Genomic DNA, 22,794 nt, shown 5'->3' on the forward strand with positions numbered 1-22,794 from the left:
GATAGATAGATAGATAGATAGATAGATAGATAGATAGATAGAACCATCCTGATGGTTCGAGGCCAAAATCAGGATGGTCCTCATAAAGCGACGAGAGTACAAGCCCCACCCCAATATCCGCAAAACGCGACTATTGTAAGATCAGGCGCAGCTTGGTCCCCCCTCGGAACGATGGCAGGGCTGGGATGGATGCTCCTCTCACCCTCTTCTCAGCGGCTGTTCCACAAACGGGTGGCTGGGGTAAACTCGGCCCTCATGGCAGAGGGATTAGCTTTACTGGAGGCCTTTAAATCAGGGACAAGTGAGCAGCTGAAGACGGTGGTGTTTGAGTCAGACTCTGCCCATTTGATCAGATTCTTGAAGACCGGCGTTTGCATACCAGAGCTCTATGGAGTGACTGCAGATATCTTATCCTATGCATCTGTTTTCGATTCTGTTGTATTTTCTTGGATTTCTCGGGAGAGAAACACCCAAGCTGATAGTTTAGCAAAGTTCGCTTTGAATGTATCTGACAATATGGTGGTTGATGAAGCTTTTATGGCTTCCAACTAACCAATTTCCTTTTATTCAATATGAGTTTCAAAAAAAAAAAGATGGTTCGAGGCCATTTTATAGATCAGATCTTTCTTTTATTTATTATACCATAGCATAGAGAGCACTTAGCTCATTTTTTGGTACCTTGTACATAACTTTTTTTTACTGATGGATCAATAAATTTTAAATTTCATAAAAAAAAATCGTATTAACATGAATTTTTATATAATAGATATTCATATTAAATAATATATATATATATATATTAATATTGTTTAAATTCAAATATGTACCATTTAAAATACATAAATATGTTAATTTTTAAATTTGCATTGAAAGAGTATTGAGACTTAATATTTTAATTTTGAAATTTGCATTGAAAAAATATCACATCAAAATTTTTGGGATTAATGGTTTAAATTTTTTGTTACATCAAATATAAAATGTTAATAAAACCATATGAGTAGGAAATCTCAATAATAAATATTTATATTAAATATACTATATATTTATGTTAATATCATTGAAATATAAGTATATACCATATAAAATAAATAAAATGATTATTTTGATTTATTTACCATAAATATATTGTAAATAAATAAGATGTATTAATTCATGTGATTACTCTAATCTCCTATATTTTAATTGAGAAACAATTCAGCATGTGTAAGATTTTATTAATATTGTTCAAAACTCTTACAAGAGATTGATACAACGAAAATTTATTTAGAAGCTATTGAATTTATCCAGCGTGAACATGGATGGATTGCACGATAAATTTGCTTTCCTAACTCTAACCCTCTTTCTGTTCGTCACAACACCGATAAAGAATATTTTGAAGTGTCGATTGATAATCTTAAATGGTAACTTTTTTAAGTTCAGCCCATTGTTTTCCTTAAATGGGCCTAAAACAGTTTTTAATTATTAATTAAATACGCCACGTACATAGTAAAACGTGTTTTGGTTTAAAAACACAAAATCAATATGAACCATCATTATTTTCATTTAAAATTTTGTCACAATAAGAATATAGGTTTGGGCAAAAAATCTGAATCCAAAAAACCGAAGCAAAACCGATCCAAAAAATAGTATTGGCTACTGAACTTTAACCAAAATTGGTTAGATATCCGAATGGAATTAAAAATTTTGGTATTTAGAGAACCGGAACCGAAATCGATCCGAAACCAAAATATTTATGATATCTGAATATATCTGAAATAGATTTATATACTTAAATATATTAATTATTTTTAAATTTAATATCTAAAAGAATATACAAAATATATAAAATGTTTTTTAATGTCTCCAAAATACTTAAAATATATACAAATAGTTACAAGTATATGTTTAAAATAGCTAAAAGATACATAAAATACTTAAAATTCTTAAAATATCTATTGATTTCCTATCCAAATAAGTTAAACCAATTTTTATGTTAAGTTTATGTATTTGGCATAAACTTGAATGTTATATAATAATAAATTGGGATTAATCAGAACTAATATAATGATGTGTCATAATACAATTGGTGGTTTTAAATCCTACGTGGACGTTACCGATGGCTTATAGCCTCAACTTTTATATAGTATAGACTAGGAGTTAACCCGTGCTTTGATTTTCAAATTTTAACTATATATAGTTATTCTTTTGGACGTTGTATATTACAATAGATGTTTAATGTAATATCTATATTTCTTATATTGTATATTTTCTTATTATTTATTTCACTATATATTTTCAGATAGATGTTTAATTTAGTTTTTTTCATTTTTTTATATTGTATATTTACTTACTGTTTATCTTTTCTTATTTTGTATATTTACTTATTCTAATTTTTTTGCTTTTATGTCAATGATAATATTATGATATATATTTAATGTAATATTTTTATTTATTATATATTATATTTACTTATTATTTATTATGTATTATATTTTATATTTACTTATTATAATTTGTAATATTTTTATTTCTTATATTGTATATTGTATATTTACTTATAGTTATTTCTTCATATATTGTATATATATTTATTTATGAAAATATCTCGTATATACTAAAGCACAAGTCGCTTGGCCAATCAGATATTGCCATGCAGAATGTTTTTAGAAAAAAATCAAATGAGATGTGCAAAAGATTTTAAAAACAATAAAAACAATTGAATTTTTATCCGACACTTGGCAAAGTATTATTAAAAAAAGATTCTCCTATTTTTCTGTAATGTACATCTTCAACTACCTATATTCCTATATTTTCTAAAAAACTCAAGTTAACTTATATTTTTTGAAACTATTTTATTATCTATTATATAAATTAATTTATTTTCTTCTATATTGTGTATCTCTGACATAAGCATCGTATCTTCAAAGATGAAACTCTAAATTTTGACATTTGACGATCAATAATTCAAGGTTAGTGTTTCTCTAAATTGTACCCAGGGCAAAGCTTTACATAAAACAAACAATCATTGCATTACTTCATCGTGTCTACAGCACATCATTTTTATTTTATTGAAAAAAGTCTACGACACATCAACAAAAAGAAAAATTAAGTGTTTCATTGTTATCGATCTTAGTTTTGCTGCAACAATAATATAAGTTCATGTTTTTATGAAGGATTATTTTCACCCATGTGAATCCATAATCAATATTATTATTACCTTTTCTATGCTTATTAATATGAATTTAGATTACAATTTTTCTGTGTTTTAAAAAAAAAGATTCAATTTTACTACGAGTTTTTGTCAATTATATTTTAAAAGATTCTTTTATATTTGCTATAAATTAATTTAACAATAAAAAGAGAGAAACATGGATATTATTCTTAATTATTCTTAACTTACCACCATCATCGCACGATCAACTATGAAGTTACTTTACAAATTTTTTTTTTTTTTGTCAACGGTTATTATATTAAATCAAATTGTGAAAGGTTGATACAAATAATCAATAAGCCAAATCGGAGGCATATTAAAAACAACAGAACTCTCAAACTCCTCCAGAACATGTTTAGCTATACAATCAGCAGCTTGATTCTTCTCTATATTGACCTGCCCCAACGAGCACAATGGCAACAATCCAATCCAATGTCTGATATCAAATGTTAGATTTCCCAGTTCCATGCTATCTTCAGTTTCGTTAACAATCTGAACCAGCTCCATGTTATCGCCTTCAAACCAAACATTCCTCCATCCTCTTAACCATATCTGTTGAAGTACATATAAAAAACAGGATGCTTCTCCCTCCAAGGACGAACGGATGCCTTTAACTTTAGCTCCACCAGCCAGTACAAATTTGCCTTGATGATCACGTATTATCCAACCCATTCCAGAAAACAATTCTCCATTTTTATAACTGCAATCAAAATTACACTTAAGCCATCCCTCTGGAGGGGGTTCCTGATAGAACCAAAATAAGGATCACTCTTTCGGTAAGGTTGATATGAACTCAGATCCGAGAGGATTGAGAACTGATGGTATGAACGGTGACACTAAGGGTTGCGGAATAGCCCAAAGATACTACCAGACTTCGATCGTTGCCGGATGTGACGCACCGGTCCAACAAAAGAAGGATCGAAACTTGGAGATAACCTCACCAAGAAACTAAGAAATGTTCTAACAAAGAACAAAGAGAGTAAAAACTCAAAAGAATGAAAGCAAAACCAAATTATCTTATTCAGATCTGATGGTTACATTATATAGAAGTTCTAGTCAAAAGACTTAAAGAAAAATGTGGGAAATCTAAACATAGAAAATGATAAAATTGACCAGATCTGGTCAAGGCACGAAATCACACTTTGACTAGTGAAAAACCCTTCAAATTCCGTCCAGGTTCATTGCTTCCTGAAGCATGTCCTGCGGACTGGGCCAGTACACAAGCAGGACAGTCCAAAGTAGCCAGTTTTGAAGTGTCACGGCCTATCTTGAGTTCCACTCGTCCGAATCCAAATCTGTCTCGACCGTTGCTCTTAAAATGCCAATCAGTACGGGAAATACGAGCTCCAGTTCGGTGAATTCGATCGTCTGGACATGGGTATTGATGAAGCCTCAAACTGGACATCCGGGCGGTACATGTGGTACTGTCCAGAAATGTATAGCAATGACCTAACTCAGGATCCGTGCGTCCGAATGCGATTCCGTCTCGACTGTTCTTCATCAAATGGAAAACAGGACGGTGAAGACAAAGTCCAGTATAGTGAAATCGATCATCTGGCCATGGTTCCAGCCAAAGCTCACATCCGGATGCATTTGGGACAGTCCGGTCAGTCTGGCCAGTATGGTGAAAATCATGAACCTCGGTTGAAAACTTCAGAACGTCCTGAACTTCATGCTGGTTCGGCTCCATGTACTGATCCGTGGACCGCGGTCTATCATTCCCTCTTTCTTCAAAAGGATTTGTCCTCAAATCCAATGTACCTATATCAAAAAGAGATAAATCAGATACAAAGGAATTAAAATTCAAGGGAAATTCAGTAAATGAATAGAATGGACAGAAACTTCCTTGGAGTTTTGAAGTCATTTTTATCAAGGAATTCCAAGTACTTTGGCGTCCATTGGTGCTTGCTCTCCTTAGAAACTGATCATGCTTATCCTGTTTATTCAAAGCAAAGTGCTTTTGGTTTAGACAGGAGAATGACCGAGGAAACACCTTTGGTTCATGGAGGATCGGTTTTGGCTCAGGTTGATTCTTTCTGGGGCATGAATCTCCTTAGAAATCTGGTACTCGCGGATAGATGGACTGAAGAACCTCCGGTTTGGAAAATTCATAACTTCTTCATCCGTGAAGCTTTTCATGCGTTTCCAAGCCTCAGTGAATCCTTGATGAGTTGGCTTTCTTGTAAAATTGGATTCAAGACAAAATACCTTCGGAATGTTGAGATATACTTCTTGGACTGAACCTCTGTCGCTGGCACCAAGGTAGCCGGTTTGAACAACAAAGCTTCTCCAAATCTGAGGTTGTTGGGCACGGCCAATGCTTTCATTCAGAGGCTGAACCTGTCTTTCCTGGATACTCAAAACAAACACTAAAAGACCAGGATCAAATGTGCAAGATAAATATTTGTTCAAATCACAAATCAAGATATCTTTTTCAAGAACAAATTGCACATTTTTCAGCCTTTCAAGGTGCTCATCAAAGTAAATATTACAGACAAGAATTTTATCAAGATATGCAACAACAGTATTCATTTTCAAAATGAGCATATCCTTCCCAACATCTGAACACACAAGCTTAAGTTCAGTTTGAGAATCATTTATCAAAAGTTCAAGGCATTTCTCAAAGAATGTGTTGTAAACCAAAATATCATCAGAACTCAAGACAACACCATTATCACGAAATGATCTCAGAAAATGCCAAGTATTATCAGTTTCAAAACTCAAGAGATCAGGCTGCAAAACAGAACCACAAAATTCAAGATCACGAAAATCATTTTCAGTTTCAAGTGATTTCTGTTCCAGCAACTTCTGAATCAAAATTTCGTCCAAGGCATAAGAGGATGCAAACAATTCATCAGTGATCAGTACATGTCTAGAAGAACTCAGATCAAAGCTATTTCCTTTGCAAACAAACGAATCAAGAGATTTTTCAGCACAAAAATCAGTTTGTTGCAAATCAAGATCAAATGGCCTTCCAAGAAGATGAAAACCTTTGTTATGTTCCAAGAACTGATCAAAGCTCAAAATAATTCCATAAGTGATGCCATTGACATTTTGAAAACGTGATTGATCAAGACATTTATCAGGTTCAAAGATTTTTAAAGAATTAATCAGGTTATCAAAAACAGATTTTGAAACAAAAAAATCTTTCATCTTGTCAAGACCAAAACGAATTACATCATCAGTACTGACTTTCACAAACATGTCAGGCAGAGAATTAAGAGAAGAAGGTTCCTCACAGTGCTCTTGAAGATCCGGAGGTAAAGGGGCAGGAGTTGTGCCGGGATCAAAGCATAGATAATTCTCCATAGCAATGGATGTGATGCTTGTTGCTTCTTCATCAAAGACTGGACCAGGTTCGTCCTCCTCATCAAAGATAGGACCTAGATCATCATCCAAACATATCCTAGTGTCAAGACATGGGCACTGATGTGGAAAATCCAGTGGCTCTTCCTCAAAAACCTGTGGAGACAAAACAAGACTACTCGGAAGCTCCGGTTGCAAAACAGTTAGTTCTACAATAGCTTGTTCATTATCAAGATTAAACTCAGTTTCAAGAGAAGGAAGATCACAATCTTTTTCACAAAACATCAAGCTTTCAATTAGCTCTTCATCAGATTCATCAAAAATGGGTAGAGAATCTGAAAAATCTTTAAGTTCTTCAAAATGGTTTTCAGATTCACCTTGGGCTTTCTTACTGATGAACAAGGATGGCTCAGCTACTGGGGCACGTGTAGATGTGCTCTTCTTTTGGCTCTTGCTGAAGTCCTTAAGGGCTTTGTCCACTCCCTTCACAAGGTTATCACAAATTTGTTGGACATCAATTTGAAAGGGTTGCCTTTTTGGATCACCCACATCTCTGGTTGTTTTTCTCCTTACAGCTGGCTGTTCCTGCACACTAACAAACTCATCAAAATAATTCAAAGGATATTTAAAAGGAGTTTGAGAGTTAGAATTTCGTTGAGGCTTCTCCTTGTTACTTTTCCTTTGCAAACCAAACATCATAAACCTGGAAAATCTCAACACAAAAGTTAGTAGATAAAAACCTCACACTCTCAAGTGCTTGATCCTCACCCACACAAGTGTTTCTCTCAGATTTACGTGATCACACACAAGTTTTTACTCAATGTTCTAAGAGAACAAATCAAAGAATCCCAATGGGCAAATCCAAGCAAACAAGGGAATTTTCTCAAGATAGAAAGATAAGAGATTTTTGATTTTTGAAATCCGTTTTAACCACCTCAAAGGCTGGATTTCTCCTCAGCCAGCAGGTTTTCTCTTCCACCACCAATTCACAAAACAAACTTTGAACTTTTTTTTTTTTTTTTGAATCAAATCGTAAATCTTTTTTTTTTATATATATGGATGGTAATGAGAGGCCCGGATTTAAGAAAGGTAGAAGAAGAAGTGTTTGAAGAAGATGAGAAGATGGAATGATAATAGAGTTACCGAGAGAGTGGCTCTGATACCACTTGATAGAACCAAAATAAGGATCACTCTTTCGGTAAGGTTGATATGAACTCAGATCCGAGAGGATTGAGAACTGATGGTATGAACGGTGACACTAAGGGTTGCGGAATAGCCCAAAGATACTACCAGACTTCGATCGTTGCCGGATGTGACGCACCGGTCCAACAAAAGAAGGATCGAAACTTGGAGATAACCTCACCAAGAAACTAAGAAATGTTCTAACAAAGAACAAAGAGAGTAAAAACTCAAAAGAATGAAAGCAAAACCAAATTATCTTATTCAGATCTGATGGTTACATTATATAGAAGTTCTAGTCAAAAGACTTAAAGAAAAATGTGGGAAATCTAAACATAGAAAATGATAAAATTGACCAGATCTGGTCAAGGCACGAAATCACACTTTGACTAGTGAAAAACCCTTCAAATTCCGTCCAGGTTCATTGCTTCCTGAAGCATGTCCTGCGGACTGGGCCAGTACACAAGCAGGACAGTCCAAAGTAGCCAGTTTTGAAGTGTCATGGCCTATCTTGAGTTCCACTCGTCCGAATCCAAATCTGTCTCGACCGTTGCTCTTAAAATGCCAATCAGTACGGGAAATACGAGCTCCAGTTCGGTGAATTCGATCGTCTGGACATGGGTATTGATGAAGCCTCAAACTGGACATCCGGGCGGTACATGTGGTACTGTCCAGAAATGTATAGCAATGACCTAACTCAGGATCCGTGCGTCCGAATGCGATTCCGTCTCGACTGTTCTTCATCAAATGGAAAACAGGACGGTGAAGACAAAGTCCAGTATAGTGAAATCGATCATCTGGCCATGGTTCCAGCCAAAGCTCACATCCGGATGCATTTGGGACAGTCCGGTCAGTCTGGCCAGTATGGTGAAAATCATGAACCTCGGTTGAAAACTTCAGAACGTCCTGAACTTCATGCTGGTTCGGCTCCATGTACTGATCCGTGGACCGCGGTCTATCAGTTCCCATCTACTATCTCTGTGTCCCTCCACCCTTCTATTCTCTGGCGTTTTAACACACTGAACCCATTCATCATTTGCTTCTTTTGCCCTTCTAGCGTCTTCAGAAGGATGTACATTCCTATGTCTGAACAAGAATTCATTCCGTGACTTCCAAACATACCACAGAGTCCAGAAAGATTGATACTGATGCAGCTTGTCGTCTTTCAAATCACTCGTAAGTTGCAAATGCATTGTTATGTTCGCTTCCAAATTATCAGTGAACCGGTTAGCTAAAGGATTATTAGCACATCTCCAAATTGCTGACGCATGAGGACAAAGGAACAAAGCATGATTAATATCTTCCTCGTCATAACAACACCTCTGACATGTTGGATCCAGTCTCACACCTCTAGTACACAAAGCAACATAAGAGGGAACAGCACCCGAGATAACATTCCATAGGAATTGCTTTATCTTTGGAAGGATCTGAAGATTCCACACCTCGTTTTTCAGAGTAGTTGAACCTTGCGGTCGCTCAATTGCCTCCTCTTCTCTTAAATCATGAAAAGCCGCCCAATAACCTGACTTTACGGTATACTTCATGTCTTTAGTATAGGGCCATATCAGTTTATCCTTAGTAGCATATTTAGACAGATTGATTCCCCTAATCAGCTCCACATCCTCCTGGCTGAAAAGGCTTTCCAAAAGGGGAATATTCCACGATCTCGAACTCTGAATGATAAGATCCGAAACTTTCAAGTTCTCTGGACCAGTAATGTTACCAATCTTCCGCGGTGGTAGAGTAGGTAACCAATTATCAAACCAGACACTAGTATCTTTTCCATCAGCTATCAACACCCTTGTACCTTTGCAAAGTAACTTTTTACCAGCTTGAATTGACTTCCAGCCGTATGATGCATTAGTTCTATTCGACGTCTGTAAGAACGACGACGAATAGTAATACCTACCCTTGTAGATTTTACTTAGCAAAGAGTCCGGTTTCTGATAAATCCTCCACGCTTGCTTAGCTAACAAAGCTATATTGAAAGAGTACAAGTCCCTAAAACCCATACCTCCTTCTTTCTTAGGTAAGCACATCCTCTTCCAAGCCACCCACGGTATTTTCCTTTTTTCGCCATTGTGACCCCACCAAAATTCTGTTAGCAATGAATTAATCTCATCACACGTAGTTTTAGGGAGAAGGAAGCAGCTCATAGGATACACTGGTTTTGCCTGAAGAACTGACTTTATTAATGTTTCCTTTCCAGCCGGAGATAAGAATTTATTATACCAGGGTTGTATTTGAGCTTTAACCTGATTGACCACCCCTTCAAACTCTGAAACTTTACTGCGTCCCATTTGTTCTGGAAGACCCAGATATTTACGACCACCCCCGATCGTATGAATATTTAAGATATTTTTAATACGATCACGAACAGAATGATCAATTTTCATTCCAAAAACCACTGAAGACTTCTCCAAGTTAACCTTCTGACCTGATACCTGTTCGTATCGTTGAAGAATCATAGCCATACACTGAGCATCTCTTACAGTTGCCTTGCAGAAGAATAAAGAATCATCCGCAAACAAAAGGTGGCTTACCGTTGGGCAATTCCTGGCTAGTTTCATTCCATTGAAACAGTTCATCTGTTGGGCTGTTACCAACATTTGACTTAGTACCTCCGCACAAAGTAGAAACATATATGGAGATAACGCATCCCCTTGTCTAATCCCACGGGAAGGTCGAAACTGACCGTAAGGGACACCGTTAATAACAACTGAGTATGACACTGATTGAACACATGTCATGATAAGTTGAATCCACCTTGTATCAAAACCCAGTGCCTCCATAGTTGATTCCAGGAATCCCCACTCAACTTTATCGTAGGCTTTACTAATGTCTGTCTTAATTCCCATGTATTGCTCTGAGCAGTCCTTCTTGGTTCTTAAAGCATGCATCAACTCATGCGCCACAAGAATGTTGTCGGATATCTGACGGTTTGGGACAAAAGCTGCTTGAGAATCTGAGATAATAGTTTCTAGGCAACCTTGAAGTCTCAAACATAGGACTTTGGATATCAATTTATAAGCCACTGAACACAGACTGATTGGTCTAAAATCGCTCATGTGATTGGCATCCACAAACTTGGGGATCAAGCAAATATTCGTGTGATTTATATCAGGCTCAAGATCACCTGTCTGAAAGAACCTGTGCACCATCTCACAGACATCTCCACTTATAACATTCCAAAATTGCTGATAAAAGGAGGCTGTAAAGCCATCAGGACCAGGAGCTCTATCAGGTCCAATAAGTGACAAGGCGTTTTTAATCTCAGCATCAGTAACATCTCGGAGAAGCTCTCTATTCATCTCCTCAGTAACCTTTTTGTTGATGTTAGGAAGCACCTCTGACAAAGGGACTGTGTCAGAGCAAGTGAACATCTCAATAAAGTATTCCTCAGCAATTTTCGCAATAGTTTCATCCTGGGTATGAAGAACACCATTCTTATCGTACATATCCTTGAGCTTGTTTTGACTTTTCTTCATCTTAGTCAAGCCGTGATAGAACCGAGTATTCTGGTCTCCTAGATTTAACCATCTGTTTCTACTCTTTAAACACCAATATTCTTCCTCATCCCTGAACGCTTTATTCAACTGCACTCTTAACTCTTGAATATATTCCATTGAGATTGAACTATCACGAAGTGCTTGATCAATACGTCCACGAATCTCCATAATTCTCAGCGCAGAATTAGTCTCATTGTTACGCTTCCATTGAATAATCGATCTTCTACAGTGAGCAAGCTTCTTTGACCAACCCCCAATTGAGCCAAAACTATTCCAAGCTTCGGAAATTGTTTCCACAAAATCCCTATCATGAAACAATCTCTTGTCATATTTGAACCACCCTTTCTTAGACCTCTTCTGATAATCAATAGAAATTATCATTGGCCGATGGTTTGATTCCGCCAGCTCCAAGTATTCAGTGTCAGACACAGGATAGTTTTGTTGCCATGCCGAATTAACCAGAACTCTGTCCAGACAGCATTCAATAATCTCTGTTCTTCTTCGCCCAACCCAACTAAACTGATTTCCCTTAAACCGCAAATCTTCCATAGCACAAATCTGTAACATTGTATTGAAGTTATAGGAACTGTTTAGGGTACGTACACGGCCCCCTTTCTTCTCCTCTGGCTTCGTGATTTCGTTAAAATCACCACACATCATCCACGCACCAGTTCTATTAACCGCAACCCTCTGTAAACGTTCCCAAAGATGATGTCTATGCTGAGGATTAGGATGACCATATATACACGACAAGTAAAACTGAAAAGCTTTATATTTCACATGAAGATCAACCATACGTACATCACTTGAAATACAGGAAACAGATACATAATTTTTCCAGAAAACAGCCAAACCACCACTAAGACCTTCAGGAGGAACCAGAACCATCTGATCAAAGCCCAAATACACCCCTATGTCACGGACATAATCATTGTGCTGCTTTGTTTCTATTAGGAACAACAAGTCTAGGAGATACAGCCGCTGCATCTCCTTTAGACGTCGAACTGTCAGGCGTTGCCCCATGCCTCGACAGTTCCACACCCCGACTCTCATGGGACCTTTGGTGGAACCGGGCCCACCGCGCCTCTGTCAATAGATGGAACCAACTCCTGATCTGATTCTTCACCATAGTCCCTCTGAATCTTGTTGAGAGCATCAGCCGCAGAGTTAGCACCATAATCCTCCACATCAAACTTGTCAACAATCACCACACCAGCCCGCATTTTCTTGCTCCCACAGGCAGTTAAGACTCCATGCTTACGATTGTATACTAGTGCCTTTGATCTCTTACGTTTTCCCACCTGTGGCCTGCTAGTTTCACCAGTCTCGACGGTAGTTCCATACTGAGAAAGACTTCTATCACCCCTCCATTTTTCTTCCCCATCAACTGCCCCTTGATCACTATCGTCAATGAGATCCTCATCATACTCGCCCGTTACCATCTCACCTTCCAACAGCAAATTACCACTAAACTTATTCCTTCTTCCCCTACGCTCTACCGTAGGATCGTTTCTCCCAGAGTATTCCTCCAGTGCCACACCATCTTGTTGAGGAGACCCCCCCGGCGGAGCCTGATCTGCCACATTGGCAGCATGTTCCATGTTAACGTTGCCATCCAGTACCGGTTCAGCCTCACCATCATCCATACCTCCACCTTCATTGTCCTCATCATCTGGCTCACTATCATTTTGAAGATCCTCACCATGCGGAATACACTCCCCTGAATCATGAGTTATCATTCCACACGTTTCACAGAAGCCCCTTAACCTTTCATACCGGAACTTTAAAAGCGTATTCACGCCAAGAGAGAACTGGAAATTCTTCTGGAAACGTAATGGCTGAGCAAGATTCCAATTCAGTTGAACCCTAACGTATTCAACCGCTGCATTAGCCTCCGGGTTAAAATCAACCAGCATGGCCTCGCCCATGATATCACCAATGTTTCTGATGACACCCTCAGTGAGATACTCCATAGGTATGCCCCTTATCTGGACCCAAAACGGAATCTGCATCAGATCATTATCATCCATTTCAGGCATCCACCGCTTAATAACCACCATACGATCATTGAACGCCCAGGGACCCCGATTGAGAACCGACTGCAACAACTCCTCAGACGGGAATACAAACTGGAACTTCCTCCTCTCCACCAAACGGCCCGAGATGATCCCAGAAAGACCCCACATTTTAGGCAGGGATGTCATGAGAGCACGAATGTTCTGCTTACGTTGAATTGTTGGGCGTCCCACCAGTGAAAATTGATTGACCTTCTTGCTTCATTGCAAACCGTCGCCGGCAGAGGCACCGGTTCATCCTCTATCCCCAAAGTGAGATCCTGAATCGCTCTTCGCAAATTATTCGCCATTATCACCAAATAGATATCAAAATGGTAAGAATATAGAATATGATTGGAGTTTTTATGAACAAAGGAGTGAAGAACCCCATAAACATATATAGGGCACCGGGATGGACATAACTCCACTTTAACGGTTACATCGTAATGGTAGAAAGATTCCACTACGGAGATGACACACTTAGTGGTTGGAACCGTCGGAAACTGCCCCACGACCAAGATGAATTGAGGGAAAACCGCTAGGAGAAGAGCGGTTATGATAACAACCGGTTGAAGAAACCATAACTGTAAAATCGCTTTTAGAATCGCACTCATCGCACTCATCGCTCTTTTAGAATAATGTTAGTTTGTATATTATTCTGTTTATCTTTTTTGCCATCGTTTCATCTCTCTCTCTCTTCTCTCTCTCTCTCTCTCTCTCTCTCTCGAGAGAGAGAGCTAGAGAGATCGAGGAGAGAGAGAGAGAGAGAGAGAGAGAGAGCGAGAGAGATAGAGAGGAGCTCTCGAGAGAGAGCTCTCCAGAAAGAGCGAAACTCTCTCTCTCTCTCTCTCTCTCTCTCTCTCTCTCTCTCTCTCTCTCTCTCTCTCTCTCTCTCTCTCTCTCTCTCTCTCTCTCTCTCTCTCTCTCTCTCTCTCTCTCTCTCTCTCTCTCTCTCTCTCTCTCTCTCTCTCTCTTTCTCTCTCTTCACCATCGCCAATTTCGAAATACTCTGATGCAAGTTTATGTTTTGTTTTCTATCAATTTTCTTAGAATATTTTTTCTCTTCTTCTCTAATACATAATTCTTTCTCTCTTTCTGCAGAACTTGGGTTGAAGATGCCATTGGAGTCTACTCCTATTTCCCAGCTCAATTCATCTAAAAATAATGGAAAATCAGAGTGAGGTCTCTCGGATTTGGGACTACTATCCCAAACTCGGGATGAAAGCTTCCTTGTGGATAAAAAGGTACATACGCTTTGATGAAAAGATACGCACTTTGAATTTCAAAAACTGATACACGTTTATAACTACCTTTTTTGCATGATTCACACATTGAAGATGTCAGTTGAATTTCCTCAGCTTAGTTCTTCAAAAAACGAATAAAAACGAAAGCATTGTCAACAACAATTGAGGTAATAAGAAGTTTTTAGGACTCTGTTATATAAATGATTTTTAAGATAGATGACTACTTTCTCTTTCTTTCTTTTTTCCTTTGACAAAAAAAGGCGATTGCTTAATAACAAATCATTTTTTTTCTGCGGCTTATTCTCAGGAAGACAAAATACTCAACGAACGTGAGTATTTTTCTTTCAGTTAGCTATGAAATTTTTTCAATGTTTTTGAGTTTCATTTTCTTCAAAGAAAAGTTTTGGTTATTATGTCTATTGTAGGGTAAAAGAAAGGCTAGGTCATCTTCTTACCACTGAAAAAGATGAAAATGACATCTATATATATATATATATATATCTATCTATATATATAAAGAAATGTTCGCCTCTCTCCCGTGAAGCCACGTCATCAATTCGTACGTTCTGGGAGTGACACGTGTCCCATTTTATATTTAGGGCCAAAATAAATAAATGCAGTTAAGGGTAATTGAACCCAGCACCTCTAGCACTGGTAATTTCTCTTAGAACCACTAGGCTAAAGTCACTTTTTATAAATATGTGGCTGCGAAAATACTTATTATCGTGTCAGCTGGAAGCTCATGCTTCTTCTGCTTGTGGCCAGGGCCGACACTGAACTGATGTCAAGATGAAGATCGTGAAGTTAAAAACTTTGCTCCAAACAGTTTTGCAAAGTTTCCAACCTTTATAACTTGATGCATTTAATATATATCAAAATACATTTGTTGTACACGCTTTTATTAGTTTTGCTTTCAAAAGAAGGTATTTACAGTTATAAATGTTTTGTGCCAGTGAAGTAATGGTTGAAAAATCTCTATACATATGTCATTTTAAAATAACACTCAAGTTCTATATATAGTCAATACATATGTCCATGTTATATTCTAGACTAAATATTTTCTCTTTTAAAAATATTGAAAACAATTTTTTTAGTCTACAAGCAAATGTTGTAGAGCAAGTATGCATTATACAAAATAATATATATTTAAAATCCATACACAAAAACATAAAAGTTGTTATAGGCCTCTTTCTGACACATGCACACTCCACTATTAATAAAAATTAAAAAAAAAACAGTATTGTCATCAAACTTTATCACAAATCCACATTTGTACATCTATAATTATGAGTTGGACAATTAGTTAATTTGATACAATACCAAAGCAAGAATAATCGAAAACAACTATACCACCGCATACTAATAAGTAAGACATAACAGATAACCAAATTCTTGAATCTTAAAGCAAATTTCAACTCGAGCATTTAGTGAATATCAAATTAACTAATATCCCGCCCGTAGGGCGGACCGACCCTAGTATATATATATATATAAATATGTTCGCCTCCCTCCTGTGATGCCACGTCATCAAGTCATGCGTTATGGGAGTGACACGTGTCCTATTTTATATTTGGGCCAAAATAAAACAAAAGGCTGTCAGGGGTAATTGAACCCAGCCCCTCAAGCACTAGTAATTTCTCTTAAAACCACTAGGCTAAAGTCACTTTTTATAAATATGTGGCCGCGAAAATACTTATTATCGTGTCGGCTGGAAGCCCATGCTTCTTCTGCTTGTGGCCAGGACCGGCAATGAACTGACGTCGAGATGAAGATCGTGAAGTTAAAAACTTTGCTCCAAACAGTTTTGCAATGTTTCCATCCTTTATAACTTGATGCATATAATATATATCAAAATACATTTGTTGTACACGCTTTTATTAGTTTTGCTTTTAAAAGAAGGTATTTATAATTATAAATGTTTTGTGCCAGTGAAGTAATGGTTGAAAAACCTCTATACATATGTCATTTTAAAATAACACTCAACTTCTATATATAGTCAATACATATGTCCATATTATATTCTAAACTAAATATTTTCTCTTTTAAAAATATAGAAAATAGTTTTTTTAGTTTACAAGCAAATGTTGTAGAGCAAGTATGCATTATACAAAATAATATATATTTAAAATCTATACGCAAAAACATAAAAGTTGATATATGCCTCTTTCTGACACATGCACACTCCACTATGAATAAGAATTAAAAAAAAACAGTATTGTCATCAAACTTTATCACAAATCCACATTTGTACATCTATAATTATGAGTTTGACAATTAGTTAATTTGATACAATACCAAAGCAATAATAATCTTAAAACAACTATACCACCTCATACTAATAAGTAACACATAACAGATAACCAAATTCTTGAATCTTAAAACAAATTTCAACTCGAGCATTTAGTGAATATCAAATTAACTAATATCCTGCCCGTAGGGCGGGCCGACCCTAGTTGGTAACTAAATTAATGTCAATTTTTAATAAAACTATTATAGTTAATCATAATAACTGTTATGCAAATTATCACTTTGTCATTTTATATGTTAGTTCTGTTAACCGATTTACATTTTTTTCAAAAATAAAAACCATTAATCAATTTACATTCATGTTACATTCTGTTATATAGTGCTAAGACACATGAGATTTTCTTTAAAAAAAAATTTGTTATTAGATTTGCAGATTTATCTGCAGATGAAGATAGTAGCACTCAAAGGGAAAATATTTGTTTTAAGACGATTTGGATAAGTCTTTTAGTTTCTTCAGTTATGTGTATTATTTTGTTGCTAAATTCAATTATTTTGTTTTTGTCAATATATAATTCCAAAATAACACTTAACTATAATTGATTTAGTACATGTAACTCTTAAGCATTGAGTCTTGACTACATATGTAAATGTAATTGTTTTTTTCTTCTAATAAAAAACATTTTATTTTATTTTGTAACATATATAGAAAGGAATTAGCCACCCACGCTATTGCGCGGGCAAATAACTAGTTTTTAAATAATAAAATGTAAGCAATATATTTTTCAGATAGATGTTTAATGTAATTTTTCTATTTCTTATATTGTATATTTACTTATTCTATTTTTGTTTTGCATTTATATCAAATGGTAATATTATTTATATATGTTTAATGTCTTATTTATATTTGTTATATTGTATATTTAGTTATTAATTATTTTACTGTACATTTTTCAGATGTTTAATGTATTTTTATATTTCTTATATTGTATATTTACTTATTATTATTATTATTTTTTTTTTATTCTAATATTATAATATTATAATAGATGATTAATGTAATATTTTTATTTTTTATACTATATACTTACTTATTATTTGTTTTACTATACAATTTGCAGATAGATGTCTAATTTAGTTTTTCTAGTTTTGATAGTATATTTACTTATTGGGTATTTTTCATTATATTATATATTTATTTATTCTAATATTATGATTAATGTTTAATATAATATTTATATTCCTTATATTGTATATTTACTAATTATTTATTTTATTATACATTTTTTCAGAGAAATGTTTAATATAATTTTTTTTATTTCTTAATGGTATTTTACCTATTTTTTATATTTTTCTTATATTGTATATTTACTTATTCTAATTTTCTTGCTTTTTAATCAAATGATTATATTATGATAAATGTTTAATGTAATATTTCTATTTTTTATATTGTATGCTTATTTTTCTTATATTTTATATTTACTTATAAAAATATTTGGAAATAATAAAAATGTAAACTCTACATTTTTCAGATAGATGTTTAATGTAGTTTTTCTATTTCTTATATTGTATATTTACTTATCTAATTATTTTGTTTTTATATCAAATTGTAATATTGTAATATATGTTTAATGTAATATTTCTATTTCTTATATTATATTTTTACTTATTATTTATTTTATTATATATTTTTTTGATAGATGTCTAATGTATTGTTTTGTATTTTTATATTGTATATTTACTTATTATTTAATTTTCTTATATTTTATATTTACTTATTCTAACATTATAATATATTTTTAATGTAATATTTTTATATTGTATATTTACTTATTATTTATTTAAATATACATCTTTGAGATATATGTTTAATTTAGTTTTCCAATTTTTATATTGTATATTTACTTACAGTTTATCTTTTCTTATATTTTATATTTACTTATTCTAATATTATAATAGATTTTTAATGTAATATATTTTTGTATTTTATATTTACTTATTATTTATTTAACTATACATCTTTTAGATATATGTTTAATTTAGTTTTTCATTTCTTATATTTTATATTTACTTACAGTTTATCTTTTCTTATTTTGTATATTTAAACATTCTAAATTTCTTGTTTTTATATCAATGGTAATATTACGATATGTATTTAGTGTAATAATTTTATTTCTTATACACTATATGTACTTATTTATTTTTTCTTATATTTTATATTTAATTATTCTAATATTTTGATAAATGTATAATAAAATATTTCTATTTTTATAATGTGCATTTAGTTATTATTTATTTACTATACATTTTCAGATAGATATTTAATTTAGTTTTTTAATTTCTAAAATATATATTTACTTATTCTAATTTTCTTGCTTTTATATCAAATGATAATATAACGATATATGCCTTTTGTATTTCTTATATTTTATATTTACTTATTCTAATATTATAATAGATGTTTAATGTAATATTTTTATATTATATATTTACTTATTGTTTATTTAACTATACATTTTCAAATATATGTTTAATTCAGTTTTTTATTTTTATATTGTATGTTTACTTACTGTTTATCTTTTTTATTTTTTATTTATTTATTTTAAATTTCTTACTACGTACGGGCACAAAAATTAATATGCATATCTTATGATACTCTAATATATACAATAATATTGGTCGAAGATCCAATGAGGTAACTAATCAGATCCTCAAAAAAGTTTCCTACCTGATATACTGTTGTTATAATCTGATCCAGTAAAATGATGTGGATTCTCTAGTCTAGTGTTGTGTGAGAAGAATTCACTCACTTGTACGCACATCGTTTTATCTTTTTGTTTTTGTTTTTATTGGCTCTTCATATTTTGCATAATACTTGTGTTTATGGTCCACTAATCACGTGTTCACTCTATTTCTATACATAAGCATCACCAAAACATGCAAAACTTCTAAAAATTAGAACTTTTTGTTTGAAGAATATGCCTTTCTAAAGATAAGCCATAAAACTAATTTTAAATAGCTAATTCTTTATATAGAGAGAATGTACTTATTTTTACCTCATTTGCAAATATTATACTATGGTTTCTCTGTCTTTTTGAAGAATTAAACTCTGAAAAAAAACAGAATACTCAAGTTACATCTTCTATCTGAATCATGTTAAACAAGTCAAATGATATTAATTTGAACAGAATAGAAAAAGAATATGAATAGAATAGTCAAAGACGTATACTGATTTTTGTTTATATACAGAAAAGTTGAGAAAATTGAATATGAAACGATGGAGAAAAAGAGAAAAAAAAAACAGTTATGGAAAATTATATAGTAGAAGATGAAACAGGTTGAAGTCATATCATGATTTGAGAAGTTATATATGACGTGAAACAGATTCGTAGATCAGAAGTTATGTAGGAAAAAAAATATTTGAAGTGGTGAAAACTAATTTTGAACGTGGGATGAGATCCTTTGAGAAAATATAGGAGTTTAGATATATTTGAAGTTGCAAATTTTGGAAAGGGGAAATTTTACTTTTACACTTTGTTGAATACCACTTTTCAATTTTACCATTAGTCTAAGGATATTTTCAGAAATACCACTTTCATTAATGAGCAAAAGGCAATAATACCCTTACCTTATCTTCTTCTCCACCATCGGTTTCTCTCCTTCTCCTCGAGTCACCATCGTCTCTCTCTCACCGTCGTCTCTCTCTCTCACCATCGATTTCCGGCGTCTCTCTCACCATCTAGTTTCGGCGTCTCTCTCACCGTCTAGTTCCGTCGACTTTCTCTTACCGTCGACTTCTGGCGATGAAATCGATTCAAAATCTACAAGATGTCAACTCCTATACGTGATTCACAACTTGTATTTCTCTAATTTTTGTATTTTTGTTTGATTCGATTTTGTGCTTTCTCTTATCGAACAATCAAACAAAGTTCTCTTAGATATCACATTTAAAGATGTCGATCTAAGAGAAACATATTCGATAGTGAAACATTGAGAATGAAAACATTGAGTATTTGAAAACTTAAATCTGGTTTTGAAGTCATATTAAGATTGATCTGAATGGTTCCGGCTAAGAAAGAGATTTTCCGATAGTGAAAACTGCATATTAAAGAAGAGATAATTTCCGTTAGTGAAAACTGAATATTAAGGAATTATAACCCCCTATAAATCTGGGTTTCATGAGATTATTGATAAATACAAGTCAATGATTTATAAAGAATTATAACCCCTTATAAATCTGGGTTTCTGCCAGGAAACCTCTTCTGCAGATCCGTTATGTCTACGTAGGGACTCAACAAGGGCTCCGACAATTACTGAAGTGTTGGAGGTGGAGAAGAAAAATAATGTGAGTTTTTGCTAAAGTTTATAAATTTATTCGTACTGTATTGTTTAGAAAGATGTTTATAAACATACTCCTTGAAAAAGGGTTACAAGCATGCGCCTTGGTAAAAAATGTGAAGTGTTTAGAGATTTAAGAATATTTTTCATTTTGTACTTTTTCTGTAACACGTTGCTTGCATCATTCACACACTAGCCCTTAACATTCACATTAGATTATTGAGAATGGTTGATATGTTTCTTCTTGGCTTGTGTTTTGTGTGTGAACTTGCATGTTTCACTTGTCTTAACACCTTGCTTGTGTCATGCCCTCATTAGCTCCCGCCATTCACATGAGATTACTAAGTTAACTATATTGTTTCATAATGGTTTATAAATAAGAGATTTACATAGACTTATAAAATATTGTTTTATCCTTGTTAAAGGGTGTGGTTACTACAATGTTTGGATTCTCTGAGGAATTCAAACATTTGGTGAACCCAACACATCCTGATGATAAGGACTTTGACAGTGTTGTACAACTAGTTCAACAAGGATACAAAGTGAAGAAAAGCGATTGGGAAGAAGGATTTGTGGATGTTTTCTTACAACAGAAGACGTTGGTCGACAAAGCAGGACAGAAAACAAAGATGTACAGCATAACCTCTAAGGTCATTGTGTTTTTGATGTTTTATAAGACTTTATCAAATTTGAAATCGCTAAGTTATTTTAATATTATAAGCATTTATAAATCTCTTATTTTTGTTTGAAATAGGAGCAAACACAAGATGAAGAAGAACAACAAGTGGAAGCTGGTGCTGAATTCGGCGACGGTGATAAAGAAAGAGAAACATCAAAAATCAATGAAGTAAGCTAATATATAAACCCTTATAAATTTGGACTATCATTTTAAAAAAATTATAAGCCATCCTAAATTTGTTATTGTTTTTTTTTCTCTTGGAAATAGGGGCAGACACTTGAGGAAGGAGAAGAAGGACAAATGGAAGCTGATACAGAAGTTGAGGAGCCCGTGCAAGTTGAAAGGCAGAATGAAGAAGAGGAAATAAGGTAAATAACTCTTTTTATAATGGTTTATAAATGTTATTTTCTGATTGTGTTATCAAAATTGAATGATGAATATGTTTATATAGCCATCATAATACTGTTTAGGAACAAAAGCATAAGAAGAATAAAGAGAAAAGAAAAGATGAAGCGTATGAGAAAGCTAAGGAGAAATTTCAAGATGAAGATGGTTCCAAACTCGATAAGTTAATCCAAATGCTTTATGATTTGAATAAACGAGAAGAAGTAATCGAGAATGTCTTACGATTGGTAAGCAAATAACTTTACCAAGCACTTATAAATATTTTCACATGTTATTTTCTTTACCTATTATGACATGATTTCTTGAAGGCACCTGATGGTTATGAGAGTCCATGCAACTATGATGATACAAAAGGTGCACCAAATGATGAAAATGAAAAAGAAGAAAATTCTGGTGGTAAAAGAAATGCAACAGATGATGAAAATGATGAAGAAGAAATTTCTGATACACAACAACTGACGTTAGTGAATATTCTTGGGGAAAATGAGAATACAGAGAAAATCACTCTAGACGAAGACACTGAAAAAAGTGAAGAAAAAAAATGCATGAAACAAAAGTTACAGTTACAATTCTAAAAAAAGAGAATATAAATGTTTATAAATTTTTTGATATTAAGCTTAACTAATCTTATCTTTTGTAGATGACG

General features: G+C 33.9%; 2 protein-coding genes and 1 long non-coding RNA gene across 3 annotated transcripts; 1 reads left to right on the forward strand and 2 right to left on the reverse strand.

The window, feature by feature from the left end:
- Positions 1-4,118: 4,118 nt before the first annotated feature.
- Positions 4,119-7,304, reverse strand: LOC125576738. Its single transcript, XM_048737359.1, has 2 exons — positions 5,399-7,304; positions 4,119-5,126 (listed from the first exon to the last, which is right to left on the reverse strand). The coding sequence occupies exons 1-2, from the start codon at positions 7,193-7,195 to the stop codon at positions 4,326-4,328; spliced, it is 2,598 nt and encodes an 865-aa protein (XP_048593316.1). The 5' UTR covers positions 7,196-7,304; the 3' UTR covers positions 4,119-4,325.
- A 4,929-nt stretch (positions 7,305-12,233) lies between these two features.
- LOC125576716 lies at positions 12,234-13,370 on the reverse strand. The gene has a single exon (XM_048737332.1). The coding sequence runs from the start codon at positions 13,368-13,370 to the stop codon at positions 12,234-12,236; it is 1,137 nt and encodes a 378-aa protein (XP_048593289.1).
- Positions 13,371-19,199: 5,829 nt separating this feature from the next.
- LOC125576722 lies at positions 19,200-22,459 on the forward strand. The gene is made up of 3 exons (XR_007315156.1): positions 19,200-21,071; positions 21,490-22,111; positions 22,195-22,459. It is a non-coding gene; the product is annotated as an uncharacterized LOC125576722 (long non-coding RNA).
- Positions 22,460-22,794: the final 335 nt, after the last annotated feature.

The sequence above is a fragment of the Brassica napus genome, chromosome A7 (genome assembly GCF_020379485.1).
Source record: "Brassica napus cultivar Da-Ae chromosome A7, Da-Ae, whole genome shotgun sequence".
Classification (NCBI taxonomy): Eukaryota; Viridiplantae; Streptophyta; class Magnoliopsida; order Brassicales; family Brassicaceae; genus Brassica; species Brassica napus.

What these genes read in the sequence shown, in the direction of transcription:
- LOC125576716 (XM_048737332.1), bottom strand. Translation starts at nt 13,370, where the DNA reads ATGTGGGGTCTTTCTGGGATCATCTCGGGCCGTTTGGTGGAGAGGAGG.
- LOC125576738 (XM_048737359.1), bottom strand. Translation starts at nt 7,195, where the DNA reads ATGATGTTTGGTTTGCAAAGGAAAAGTAACAAGGAGAAGCCTCAACGA. An exon ending in TATATCTCAACATTCCGAAG is followed by an intron (nt 5,127 to 5,398) that starts GTATTTTGTCTT and finishes TTGAATAAACAG; the next exon opens with GATAAGCATGATCAGTTTCT.